General features: G+C 43.2%; 1 protein-coding gene across 3 annotated transcripts in view; it reads left to right on the top strand.

Annotated features, from left to right (window-relative positions):
* Positions 1-988: 988 nt before the first annotated feature.
* Positions 989-14,717, top strand: part of slc25a16 (solute carrier family 25 member 16) — a 62,941-nt gene continuing 49,212 nt past the window's right edge. For 2 of the 3 annotated variants that reach the window (XM_060842300.1, XM_060842298.1), the window contains exons 1-2: positions 4,809-4,894; positions 5,605-5,740. In XM_060842300.1, the coding sequence (XP_060698283.1) occupies positions 5,644-5,740 (97 nt within the window). In that variant the 5' untranslated portion in view covers positions 4,809-4,894; positions 5,605-5,643. Of the gene's footprint in view, positions 1,037-4,808; positions 4,895-5,604; positions 5,741-14,717 lie in introns of those variants that run through there. The other variant, XM_060842299.1, reaches the window with a different exon arrangement.

The following is a 14,717-nucleotide window of genomic DNA, read 5'->3' as shown; positions in this document are numbered from 1 at the left end:
CCGATCTGTCATACCAATCTGAAGTCCATCTACAATATTCCATGTAGGTCCATATGCTTGTCCAATGACGACTTAAATGTACTTAAAGTTGGCGAAACTACTATCATTGCAGGCAAAGCATTCCATACCCTTACTATGAGTAAAGAAACTACCTCTGACATCTGTCCTATATTCATCACCCCTCAATTTAAAGTTATGCCCCCTCGTGCTTGCCGTCACCATACTTGGAAAAAGGCTCTCCCTGTCCACCCTATCTAACCTTCTGATTATCTTATATGTCTCTATTAAGCCATCTCTAAAACCTTCTCTCTAACGAAAATAGCCTCAAGTCACTCAGCCTTTCCTCGTAAGACCTTCTCTCCATATCTATAAACTATAAATAAAAATTCAGTTATTTCTTATGTAGCTTAATTATGTTAAATTTCATGCACAATCCAACTTGTTTCTAATCTTCTACGATGGATATGTGGTTTATAGTAGGAGAAAGTGAGGACTGCAGATGCTGGAGATCAGAGCTGAAAATGTGTTGCTGGAAAAGCGCAGCAGGTCAGGCAGCATCCAAGTGTCACTTTCCTCATCCCTGAAGAAGGGCTCATGCCCGAAACGTCAAATCTCCTGTTCCTTGGATGCTGCCTGACCTGCTGTGCTTTAACCAGCAACACATTTTCAGCTCTGATCTCCAGCATCTGCAGACCTCACGTTTTACCCTCATGCCCAAACCGTCGACTCTCCTGCTCCTTGGATGCTACCATGTGGTATATAGCGTCTATTTCACTTATGGTTCATTACGGATAGATAAATTGTCATGTTTTTCAGATGTACAACGTTATAAGCAAGGATAGTAAATATAGATACCTAAATTCTCTAATAGTTCCCTCAGTTGTAGTCTCTCTTGCCCGGCAGGCTGCACTATAGAGGGGGCTATGGATGCTCCGGGAGCTCCTGTCATGTCCTCCTCCCGCACTGGCGGAGGCGCTGTGGAGCCACTGACCCGGATGAACTGGGGCATCGAGCAGAGAGGCCGCGGAGGCGGCAGGTGAGTCGGATAGTGAGTGAGGGCACAGACTGACAGTGAGAAGGAGGGAGGGGTATTGAGATTGGGTGAGGGAGGGCTAATGAGAGTAAGACAAAAATAAATTGCTGGAGAAGCTTTGCAGGTCCGGCAGTATTTTTGAAGCGATCTCATGAGGTTGGGGGGGGGGGTGGTGGTGGACGGCGACTGGAGAGAGGCAGGGAGTATCGGATGGAGAGAGAGAGAAACAGGGAAGGGGGAACAGATGGGGGGGGGAGGGACTGCGGAGGGTGTGGGGAATGGGGAGAGACGGGGAGGTGGTGGGACGAGGTCGGGGGGAGGGCTGGGGAGAAGAAGGAAGGACGGGGAGGGGGAAGATAGGGAGTGTGCTCGGAAGAGGTAGAGTGAGTGGGAAACAAGAATGGGAGAGTCTGTGGGAATGAACGAGTGTAATAGGTAGATAGTAGGAGGGATAATGAGGGTGTTGAGAGAGATTAAGGGGAGGAGAGTGGAGGAAGAGAATGGGTGACTGAGTCAGGATGGTAATGAGGGAGAAGGGAAGGGTGAGAATGGTTGGGGGACAGATTGTAGTGAGGAGAGTCAGTGATTGTGAGGGAGAGATGATGGGAAGAAGAGACAATAGGGAGAGTGAGGGAGAGGGACAGTGACTGACTGGGAGAGAAAGAGATAGAATGATGATTTGGGATGGGGGCGATAAGAGGGAGGAAGTGTGTGATGAGACGGGGAGGGTGAGGACAGTGAGACAGGCAGAGAGAGAGGATGATGGGGGTATGGGGTTTGATGGACTGAGGGGTTGATGTGGATGGGGGTGAGATGGGCAGTGGGGGAAGAAATAGGTAAACAGTTGGAAGTGGGGGTGAGATAGGCGGGGGGCATGATGAGGTTAGGGGTGAGATGGACAGTGCAGGGAAAGGTGGAGGTGAGATGGGTCAGGGAGATGATGTCAGTAGGATGAGATGTGCAGGGGGAGTCTGTGATAGAGAGGTGCGAAAGAGAGAGAGAGAAATTGGAAAATGAGAAGATTGAGAGGTGTGAAGAGGAATGGGGAGGTGTTATTGGAATTGAGACTGGTAGTGTGGGATGAGGCAGAGACTCTGGCTATGGGGTAGCTTAGTAGGGCCTGGGGAGAGAAATGTGGGAGATGGAGAGAGGAGGAGACAGTGGAGAAAGGGATGTGGGTGATGTCTGGAGGAACAGAATTCCAAAGGACAGAAGTTAAGTTAAACTTACGGGTTGTCTTGGTTTAGACTACACCTGGAGTAGTGTACACCATTCTGGTTAATATTATTGTAACTAGGTCAGTCAGGTGGACCTTGTAGAATATAAATTCACTGATTGAGGCTGTTAATCTGGTACAATCAGGGAGCCCTGGCTAACAGATATAAACAGGAATGCTAGACATTTTGCCACTCTGGGAGTTGACTCTGGTCAGGCTTTGTGTGAATAAGGGGTGACTTAGGCCTGTATCCTGTCACTTTGTGGAGTTATTTTAATAATGTTAGTGTTCAGTGCCATTTCCTCTCATGCTGTAGCAGACTTGGCCTACAGGCAGCAAAACAAAAGATAAGTTGTTTGGGCTGATGAGCAGTGGGCAATGTATAGTGTCAGTCATGGCTCCCTTGATAGCAGTCTTCCCTCTATCCTGTTCCAGGCTTTGAGCAGTACTATAAGACCATATGATGTAGCAGCAGAAGTAAACTATTCAGCCATTGGGTCTGCTCTGCTATTCAATGAGATCATGGTTGATCCAATGATCATTAATGCCACATTAACGATTCCTTTATTGATTAAAATTTGTCTATCTCCGTCTTGAATAGTGACTCAGCTACTGTAAAAAAATTCTCTGAAAGAAGAAACTTCTCCTCATCTCTGTCTTAAACAGGTCATCTCCTAACTCGCCCTCTTCCCCAGTGTCTCTCCTCCCCTCTTCATCTTCCATGTCTCTCTTCCAACACCCTACCAGCCTTTCTCACAGCCCCCATCTCTGCGTCTGCCACACTCTTAGTCTTCTTTCCCACATTGCCCCTTATTCTGAGATTTTGCCCTCGACCTAGATTCTCCCACAAGGGGAAACTACCTTTATCTGTCTAACCTGTCAAGCCCTGAAGAATCTTGTATGTTTCAATCAAGTTGCCTCTTTTACTACTTATATAAGCCCATAAGTATGGGCTCAACTTCTCCTTAGCCGAAGTGAACCTCCTCTGGACTGTCTCCAGTGCCAGTACATCTTCCCTTAGATAATGGCACCTAAACTGTTTACAGTATTTGAGCTGTGGTCTGACGAGATTGGTGCTGGATCCACTGCCTTTTGTCATTTATGTAAATGATTTGGATGTGAACATAAGGGGTATGTTTAGTAAGTTTGCAGAAAACACCAAAATTGGAGGTGTAGTGGACAATGACAAAGTTTACCTCAGAGTACAATGGGACCTTGATCAGATGGGCTAAAGGACTGAGGAGTGGCAAATGGAGTTTAATCTACTTAAATGTGAGGTGCTGCATTTTAGAAAGGCAAATCAGGACAGAACTTTGTACACTTAATGGTAAGGTCCTGGGGAGTGTTTCTGAACAAATAGACCTTGGTGTGAAGGTTCATAGTTCCTCGAAAGTGAAGTTGCAGGTTGACAGGATAGTGAAGAAGGCATTTGGTATGTTTGCCTTTATTGTTTAATGCATTGAATATAGGCGTTGGGAGATCATGTTGCAGCGATATAGGAAATTGCTTACGCCAGTGTTGGAATACTGCGTGCAATTCTGGTCTCTCTTCTACATGAAGGATTGTTGTTTTGAAAAGGTTCAGAAAAGATTTACAAGGATGTTGCCAGGTCACAAAGCAGTGAACCTGGCGCTGAACCTTGTGGCATACCGGTGGTCACAGGCCTCCAGTCTGAAAACCAACACTCCGCCATCACCCTCTGTCTCCTAATTTCAAACCAATTTTGTATCCAAATGGCTAGCACTCCCTGGATTCTACCATGCAGAATCTTTTCAAATGAAATCTATATAGACAATGACCACTGTTCTTCAAAAAACTCAGCCAAGTTAATGAGAAATGATTTGCCACACGTAAAGCTATGTTTGCTATTCCTAATCAATCTCTGGGACACCCGGACCAACCAAGCCAACCACCCTGTGGCTCAACACTTCAACGCCCCCTCCCACCCCACCAAGGACATGCAGGTCCTTGGACTCCTCCATTGCCAGACCATAGCAACACGACGGCTGGAGGAAGAGCGTCTCATCTTCCGCCTGGGAACCCTCCAACCATAAGGGATGAACTCAGATTTCTCTAGTTTCCTCATTTCCCCTCCCCCCACCTTGTCAAATCCCTCAAACTCAGCACTGCCTTCCTAACCTGCAATCTTCTTCCTCACCTCTCCGCCCCCACCCCAGTCCGGCCCATCACCCTCACCTTGACCTCCTTCCACCTATCGCATTTCCAACGCCCCTCCCCCAAGTCCCTCCTCCCTACCTTTTATCTTAGCCTGCTGGACACACTTTCCTCATTCCTGAAGAAGGGCTCATGCCCGAAACGTCGATTCTCCTGCTCCTTGGATGTTGCCTGACCTGCTGCGCTTTTCCAGCAACACATTTTCAGCTTGGCCAGAATCCTGGAGCTCCCTTCCTAACAGCTCCTGATACTTAGCTGGAGTTCAAGTAGGCAGTTCACTATCACCTTTCGAGCAATTAGAGATGGGCACCAAAGCTGCTCTTGCAAGTGACACATGCATCCCACAAACAAATAAAAAGCTTCGAAGAATATAGAGGGGGTAGAAAAGGGGATAAGAAGATAGAAAAATTAAGGTGATGCTGACAGGAAAGTCCAACCAAGCTAGCACCCTCTGAAGAGAGATGTGAAAGGTAAGTTGATATGATAACCTGACATTCTCTTTAATATTATAACATGATTTAATGGGGTACTCAGAAAGCAAATCTTACCCCTTTTCACAAATCTAGAACTTGTAGCTCAGAGATATGATTTATTATTCCACCTCATTGAATCTCTCTCCTCTGCTCACTTCCCACATTCTTTAATATCCAATCAAGAATAATCACGTTTTCCTGTTCGTTCACTACAAACATTGTTCTCCACCATCTGATCCCATTACAGTAATTTTCTCTTTGAATGTTCGTAGATTTGGTGGGATTAGATTAGATTACTTAGTGTGGAAACAGGTCCTTCGGCCCAACAAGTCCACACCGACCCGACGAAGCGCAACCCACCCATACCCCTACCCCTACATTTACCCCTTACCTAACACTACGGGCAATTTAGCATGGCCAATTCACCTGACCCGCACATCTTTGGACTGTGGGAGGAAACCGAAGCACCCGGAGGAAACCCACGCAGACACGGGGAGAACGTGCAAACTCCACACAGTCAGTCGCCTGAGTTGGGAAATGAACCCGGGTCTGTGAGGCATCAGTGCTAACCACTGTGCCACCGTGCCGCCCACAACAGATATTCAGAACAGTAACGTTATGTTTGAGAAGAAATAGAAAGCAGCATTGGTGATACTTTATTTGTGAGATATCTAGCACTCGATTAACTTTGGATAATTTTTTTGTAGCTGCAGGAGGACCAAACAGCTTTCAAACCTCCAGTAGACATGACAACAGAAGCATCCATTCCAGCCAGTGCCAAAACCGGTGTGGGTGCCCCCACTCGTCGAGACTTCTTTTGGCTGCGCTCCTTGGTGGCCGGAGGTAACCAAATTATGAATAATTGGTCCATTATAATTAACTGTAAGAAAAAGGAAGACTTGCATTTATGTGGTGCTTTTTGCAATCCAATTCTGTCCAAAAGTGCCTCACAGCTAAAGAATTATTTATTTTAAAGAATAATTATTTGTAGTTGGCTACACAAAAATATGGTTTGTACAAAGCAACTCCCACAGACAGGAATGGCCAAATAATCTGTTTTTGTGTTGTTGATTCAGGGATATAAGGATGGATGCTTTTGTATTGAAGAACCTCAATTATCCGAAGGCCAGGGCAGGGAGTATATCGTTTGGGTAATCGAATGCCGGATAAGATCGTTTAGCCATGCATTGGGACCTTGCGATCTTTTCAAGTAATCCAAAATTTGGATAATCCAGTGTCGGATAATTGAGGTTCCTTTGTATTGAAATGGATAGAAAACTAGTTTGCAGACAGGAAGTAGAGTATAAATAAACAGGTTTTTTTCTGAATGGCAGGCAATGACTAATGGACAAAGGCAGAAATCACATGAGACCAGGTTACAATCCAACAGGTTTATATGAAGTTACAGGCTTTTGGAGTGTAGTCCTTAGTCAAGTGAAGTGAGAGGGAAGCACACAGAATTTATGGGTGGAGAGATCAAAAGATTATTCAGATTGGGTGAGTGGAGTGTGGAATAGTGTGCAGGTGATCAAGAGTGTTAGATGGTGTGAGTAAAGTGTCAGTAGCTGAGTAACAACCGAAGAGATGACTTATAATCTGATCAATCGAGGTAGAGAGATAATTACAAAAACTTAAAAATAAGATGGTGCTGGAGACAAACCAAATAACTGGAATAACATGGAACACAAACAGAAGCTGCTGGAAAGGCTAGTAGATCTGGTAGCATCTGTGAAGAAAATCCAAAAGAAGGGTCACTGGAACGGAAATGTTAATTCTGATTTATCCTCACAGATGCCGCCAGACCTGCTGACCCTGCCCCCCCCACCCGCAACCTGTGTTCTTGCCCGTGATTTACAGTGTCCGCAGTTCATTCGGTTTTTATTTGCATCTGTTAACAAAAAATGAGTTAATGTTTTTGGTCTGGTGACCCTTCCTTCACATATGCTGCTGGCTTTTCCAGTGGCTTTTGTTTGTGTTCCATGTTATTCCAGTCATTTCGTTTGTTTCCAGCACCATCTTAAATTTTTGTAATATCTCTCTGCCTCATTTAATCAGATTATAGGTCATTCCTTTGGTTGTTATTCAGCTATTGACACTTTACTCACACCCCACCTAACACTCTTGATCACCTGCAGAGATTTATTATTTGACACTCTACTCACATATGATCTTTTGATCTCTCTGCCCATAAATTCTGTGTTCTGTGAGATTCCCTCACACTTCACCTGAAGGGCCATGCTCTGAAAGCTTGTGATTTCAAATAAACCTCTTGGGCTATAACCTGGTATCGTGTGATTTCTAACTTTGTCCACCCCAGTCCTCTACATAATGACTAGTGAGATACGACAGGGCTCAGTGCTAGGACCTAAGCTATTCACAAAACCTATTACATTTAGTTCCATCATCTAATGTCTCCAAATTTGTGGTTGATACAATGTTGGGTGGGAGGGTGAGCTATGAGAAGGCTCCGGAATGTTTAAGTGATGGGGTTAGGGCAAGATGAGTGAGTGGGCAAATGCATGGCAGATGTAGCATCATGTGGACAAATGTGAGCTTATCTACGTTGGAAGCAAAATCAGGAAGGTTGATTATAATCTGGTTATAAATTGAGAGAGGGGTATGTGCAACAAGACCTGGGTATCCCTCATACACCAGTCACTGAAGGTAACCATGTAGGTGCAGCAAAGGCTGTGGAGAGGATTTGAGTACAGCAGCAAGGATGAATTGCTGCAATTATATAATAAAATATTACATGATTTGAAGAAGGAGTTGAATATAGCACTTAGGGATAAAGGGATAAAAGGGTATGGTAGAAAAACAGAAACATAGTGAAAGGTGAAGTGGCTTGAAGGGCCAAATAATCTATTCTTGCTGCTGTATTTCTATAAATATTGCTTCAGAGACCCAGAATAACTGTCCTGCTCTTTCAAATTTTGTCTTAATGTAATGTTGACTTAAGGGACAACATCTCATTTTCCACTAAAGCACTTTACAGTTTCATGGTCTCAATCTTGAATTCCACAACTTCAGAACTTCAGACATCCCATGATGTCTGTCTTCCATTTTGCTTACACTCTTCTCACAGCTGGCCTATTGTTACCTGGTCTTTGTCTCTTTCATTTTTTAAAATAAGGGTGTGACATTGGCAATTTTCTGAATCTTAATTTTAACCCCATTAATTTCCCTAGTGTTTCTTACCTAGTGATAATTCTTGAATTTATTTCTTCCCCATCCCCTTTTATACTTTGTTTAGTAATTCTGCTATTAGCGCATGTACTATGAAGACTGATGCAAAGTATTTGCAGAGGAACCTCGATTACCTGAATGCCACAGTAGGAAGTATTTTGTTTGGTTAATAGAATGCCAGATAATCGAGGTTCCTCTATTCAGTTCCTCTGCCTTTTCCTGAATGCTCATTATTATTTCACCAGCCTCATTCTATAAAGTCTCTCTGGTCACTCTTTCTTTTTGTATATTTAAATAGGCTTTGCTGTCTGACTTGATTTTGTTGTAAGTTTAATCATATAGTTTATTTTTTGGGTTTTTGTTTCGTTGTCTTGATATAACTTCACAGAGACTGGTATTCATCACCAAGTCACCTTTTATTTATGCATGAACACTCCTCGACTTTAGTACTGCCTCATTCAGAGTCAGCTACCAAAGTGTCAACATCTGTGATGCACCCCTATTTATTTATTTTTTCAGAGTGAACAGAACTACTGACATTCTTGGTGTTTTTTTTACTGCTAACCCCCTCACTACTGTCTAACTGCGGTAGTGCTTTTTTTTTTGCACACCTAGTTATATTGTCAGTCAGGGTTCCCTGATTGGATCAGATTAACAACCCCAATAAGGAACTCATTCTATGAAGCCCACCTTCGTAGAGGTTTACAGTCTGTAAAGAGGTTTACAGTCGCTACAGTCCTTTGTTTTTTTTTAAATAAATGTAACCAATCCTCTGGCTTAGTGTTTTTATTTTCAATTTGATGCTATCTTTAACTTGGAAAGGTGCAGCAGGTCAGACAGCATCCAAGGAGCAGGAGAATCGACGTTTCGGGCATGAGTCGAAGAAGGGCTCATGCCCGAAATGTTGATTCTCCTGTTTCAGCAACACATTTTCAGCTCTGATCTCCAGCATCTGCAGTCCTCACTTTCTCCTAGCTATCTTTAACTTCCCTAGTTAACCATGGTTGATTTATTTCCTTCTAAGAATTCTTCTTTGTCACTGGGCTACATCTTTGTTATCAATCATGAGCTATTTTTAAAAGGCTTGCTATTATTGTCTCTGCATCTAAACTCCTTTTCCAGTCCATTCCAGCTAGTTCTGCCCATATTCCTTTGTAATTGTCCTTAAGTTTCGCATTGTTGATTCTAATCAAAGTTTCTCCCTCTCAAACTGGACTCTAAGTCCTATCATGTTATGGTCACTGTTATCAAAGGGATCTTTTACTCTGAGATCTTTATTGAACCTGTCTCATTGCACATTAAAGAGCTTGATCCCTGGTTAGAACCACAATCTATTGTTATGAGAAACTATTCTGAATAAACTCTCTGAATTTTCCCTCATGGCTACCTCTATCAATTTGACTGTCCTAATCTACATGAAGATGAAGGCACCAATGTTTCAATATGCTGCATTTTTTCCATGCCTTCATTGGAAGGATCATTAAATGAGGCCATATGGGCTGAGGCAGAAAGCACATAAAGGGGCAAACATGCTGTTGGGTACGTGCTATATGCTTTCCCAAACAGTCAGGGAGAGATAGAGGATCAAATATATAATCACGTTTCAGAGAAACATAAGGTAAATAAGGCAGTAATAAAGGGAATTTTTAAATATGTAAGCAGACACAAACGTTGCATCCAGGCAAATCTTGTCAATATTTATGGCAGTGTAGGGGAACAGAGGGATCTTAGGGTCCATGTTCATAGATTCATCAAAGTTACTACCCAAGTTATTAGGGTTGTTAAGAAGGCGTATGGTGTGTTAGCTTTCATTAGCAGGGGATATGCTCCAGCTCTGTAGAGCTCTAGTTAGACCACGCTTGGAATATTGTGTTCAATTCTGGTCACTCCATTATAGGAAGGGTGCAGAGGAGATTTACCAGAATGATGCCTGGACCGGAAGGCATGTCTTATGAAAAAAGGTTGAGACAGCTAGGGCTTTTCTTGTTGGAGCGAAGAAGAGTGTAACAGTAAGGCGTTCGACAAGGTTCCCCGTGGGAGACTGATTACCAAGGTTAGAATACAGGGATAACTAGCCATTTGTATACAGAACTGGCTCAAAGGTAGAAGACCTTTCAGACTGGAGGCCTGTGACCAGTGGAGTGCCACAAGGATCGGTGCTGGATCCTTTACTTTTTGTCATTTACTTAAATGATTTGGATGTGAGCATAAGAGGTACAGTTAGTAAGTTTGCAGATGACACCAAAATTGGAGGTGTATTGGACAGCGAAGAGGGTTACCTCAGATTACAACCAAATGGGCCAATGGGCTGAGAACTGGCAGACGGAGTTTAATTCAGATAAATGTGAGGTGCTGCATTTTGGGAAAGCAAATCTTACCAGGACTTATACACTTAATGGTAAGGTCCTAGGGAGTGTTGCTGAACAAAGAGACCTTGGAGTGCAGGTTCATAGCTTGTTGAAAGTGGAGTCTCAGGTAGATAGGATAGTGAGGAAGGCGTTTGGTATGCTTTCTTTTATTGGTTGGAGTATTGAGTGCAGGAGTTGGGAGGTTATGTTGTGATGTACAGGACATTGGTTAGGCCAGTGTTGGAATATTGCGTGCAATTCTGGTCTCCCTCCTATTGGAAAGATGTTGTGAAACTTGAAAGGGTTCAGAAAAGATTTGCAAGGATGTTGCCAGGGTTGGAGGATTTGAGCTATAGGGAGAGGCTGAACAAGCTGGGGCTGTTTTCCCTGGAGCGTCGGAGGCTGAGGGGTGACCTTATAGAGGTTTACACAATTATGAGGGGCATGGATAGGATAAATAGATAAAGTCTTTTCCCTGGGTTGGGGAGTCCAGAACTAGAGGGCATAGGTTTAGGGTGAGAGGGGCAACTTATTCACACAGAGGGTGGTACGGCTATAGAATGAGCTGCCAGAGGAAGTGGTGGAGGCTGGTACAATTTCAACATTTAAGAGGCATTTGGATGGGTATATGAATAGGAAGTGTTTGGAGGGATAGGGGCTGGGTGCTGGCAGGTGGGACTAGATTGGATTGGGATATCTGGTCGGCATGGACGGGTTGAACTGAAGGGTCTGTTTCCATGCTGTACATCTCTATGACTCTATCAATGAAGAGTGAGAGGAAAGTTGATAGAGGTGTACAAGATTGATAGAGTGAATAGCCAGAAACTTTTTCCCAGGACAGAAACGGCTATCATGAGGGGGCATAATTTTAAGGTAATTAGATGTCAGAGGTCGGTTCTTTACACAGATAGTGGTGGGTGCAGGGAATGCACTGCCAGCGGTGGTAGTAAAGCCAGATACATTACGGACATTTTAGCGACTCTTGGATAGACACATGGATGATAGTAAAATGATGGGTATGTAGGTTAGTTTGATCTTAGAGTAGAATAAAAGGATGACACAACATCAAGAGCTAAAGGGCCTGTACTGTGCTATACTGTTCTATGTTAAGGATGGGCCACGATAAAAGTTCCAAACTAGGGAAAGGCAAATTTTCCTGAGATAATGCTACAGGAAGGATAGAAAGGAAGGCAGGAGAGGAGGGGGAGCGGTGTTTTTGATAAGGGATAGCATTATAGCTGTGCTGAGGGAGCATATTCCTGCAAATACATCCAGGGAAGTTATTTGGGTGGAACTGAGAAATAAGGAGCTGATCACCTTATTGGGATTGTGTTATAGATCCCCTAATAGTCAGAGGGAAATTGAGAAACAAACTTGTAAGGAGATCTCAGCTATCTGTAAGAATAATAGGGTGGTTATAGGGGACTTTAACTTTCCAAACATAGACTTGGACTCTCTATGACTCTATATGATTTAGCCCAAGTGGACTGACAACAGCTGTTTGCAGCTAAAGCTGTCAGAGTAGTGGAAGGCATTCAGAAAAAAAACAGTAAGAATACAAGGCAAATATGTTCTTGTAAAGACAAAGGATGAGACCACGACCATAAAACTCTGGGCGTCAAGGAACATCAACATCATGATTAGGAAAAGAAGAGGAACTTATCTGAGACACGGCTCAATCTGGCAGAGTTCCTGCAGGAGTATTAAAAAAAGCTAGGAGAGAGAATGAGCATTGGTGGATAGAACAAAATAAAACTCGGATATATAAAATGCAAAAGGATAGTGAGGGAAAGACAAGGGCCTTTAAAGGTCATGGAAGTAATGTATATTTGGACCTAGAAGAGAAGGAAACAGTTTTCAATGAATATTTGCCATCAGTCTTCACAGTGGAAAAGGATAACAGGGTACAGACACCAAAATGGGGGATTGTGAAATATTAGAATAAATTAAATAGAGGAGATTTTACAGCCTTAAACATGAATAAACCTGCAGGCCCAACAGTTGAGGGAGGTATGGCAGAAGATATTGGGGGCTCCTGCAGTAATTCTCTTTGGCTAAGGGTGAGGTGCCAGAGGACTGCCAACAATGCCCCATCATTAAAAAGTGGAGGAAAGGATAGATTTGGAAATTACAGAGCAGTCAATCTAACCTCACCAGTGCATGAGTTATTAGAAAGAATTCTGAGGAACTAAATGTATCAAGTTGAACAGATGCCGGTTCGTGTTTGACAAGTTTGATCAATTTATTTTGAGAAAGTAATCAGGAGAAATTATGATAGTGCATTTGATGTGGTCTAACGGACTTTAGCATGACTTAATGGTCAAGAAAGTTAAGAGCCCATGGAATCCAAGTCAGAAAGGCAGCCACAATTGGCTGAAAGGCAGAAAATAGAGGATGTTGGAGGAAGGATGTTTCTGTGACTACAAGTCCATTTCCAGTGGGGTTGCGCAAGCCTAGGTGTTGGATTCCCTGCTGTTTGTGGTATACATTAATGATTTGAAGTTAAATGTAGGGGATATGATCAAGATGTTCGAAGGTGGCGTGTGAATTGGTAAGGTTGTGAGGAGGATAGCTATAAACTGTAAGTGGATATCAAAAACAACTCAGGTGGACAGAGCTGTCGTAAATGGAATTCAAACCGGAGTAGTATGAGGTAATGCACATAGGAAAAATTAAAAAGGCAAGGAATTACACTGCAAATGGTTGGATCCTGGAAAGTAATGATGATCAAATCCTTTCTGTGCAATGTTCTTGGATGCCACAACTCGACGATAGCTACACTCCTTGGATTCTGTTTTTGAGCACTCTAGATTTTGAATGTACCACTGTTGGTGGCAGTACCTTTAGTTGTGTAGATCCTAAACTCCTTCCTTAAATCACTCTGTTTTTCTGCCTTGGTTTCCTTCTTTAGGATGCTTCATCAAATCTTTGAGCTTTGACCATGACATCAGATTCCCATTCTGCACAAGACATTTAGCTTGTCACCATCTCTCTCGATTTCAGCACTATTTTTCATTTCACAGTGATTCTTGGCAAGTAGGATCAAGGAAAACACTAAAGCTTTCCATTCGTATATCAGGAATGAAAGAATGACTAGAGTCAAATTAGGACCAATCAAAGATAGTAGTGGGAAGTTGTGGATGGAGTCAGAAGAGATGGGGGAAGTGCTAAATAAATACTTTTCATCACATGAAAAAGACAACGTTGCTGAGGAGAATACTGAGGTACAGGCTATTAGACTAGATGGGATTGAGATTTACAAGGAGGAGCTGTTGGCTATTCTGGAAAGTGTAAAAATAGACAAGTCCCCTGGGCAGGATGGGATTTATCCTAGGATTCTCTGGGAAGACAGGGATGAGATTGCCAAGCCTTTGGCTTTGATCTTTATGTTGTCATTGTCTACAGGAATAGTGACAGAAGACTGGTGGACAGCAAATGTTGTTCCCCTTGTTTAAGAAGGGGAGTAGAGGCAACCATGGTAATTATAGACCAGTGAGCCTTACTTTGATTGTGGGTAAAGTGTTGAAAAGAGGTATAAGAGAGAGGATTTATAATCATCTCGAAAGGAATAATTTGATATGGGATAGTCAACACTTTCGTGAAGGGTGGGTCATGCCTCACAAACCCTACTGAGTTCTTTGAGATGGTGACCAAACAGGTGGATGAGGGTAAAGCAGTTGATGTGGTGTATGCAGATTTCAGTAAGGTGTTTGATAAGGTTCCCCACAGTAGGCTACTGCACAAATTATGAGATTGAGTTAGCGGTTTGGATCAGAAGTTGGTTAGATGAAAGAAGACGGAGGGTGGTGGTTGATGGAAAGTATTCATCCTGGAGTTCAGTTACTAATGGTATACAGCAGGGATCTGTTTTGGGTCCACTGCTGTTTGTCATTTTAAATAAATGACCTGGATGAGGGCATAGAAGGATGGGTTAGTAAATTTGTGGATGGCAGTAAGGTCGGTAGAGTTGTGGTTAGTACTGAAGGATATTGCAGGTTACAGAGGGGCTTAGATAAGCTGCAGAGCTGGGCTGAGAGGTGGCAAATGGAGTTTAACGCAGTAAAGCGTGAGGTGATTCACTCTGGAAGAAGCAACAGAAATACAGAGTACTGGGCCAATTGTAAGAATCTTGACAGTGCAGATGAGCAGAGAGACGTTGATGTCCATGTACATAGATCCCTGAAAGTTGCCACCCAGGTTGATAGGGTGTTAAAAAGGTGTGTTAGCTTTTATTAGTAGAGGGATTGAGTTCCAGAGCCTAGAGGTCATGCTGCAGCTGTACAAAA

This window comes from Hemiscyllium ocellatum, chromosome 22 (assembly GCF_020745735.1).
Source record: "Hemiscyllium ocellatum isolate sHemOce1 chromosome 22, sHemOce1.pat.X.cur, whole genome shotgun sequence".
NCBI classification, from domain to species: domain Eukaryota; kingdom Metazoa; phylum Chordata; class Chondrichthyes; order Orectolobiformes; family Hemiscylliidae; genus Hemiscyllium; species Hemiscyllium ocellatum.
Note: the sequence above shows the minus strand (reverse complement) of the source record. Positions and strands in the feature narration are given on the sequence as shown.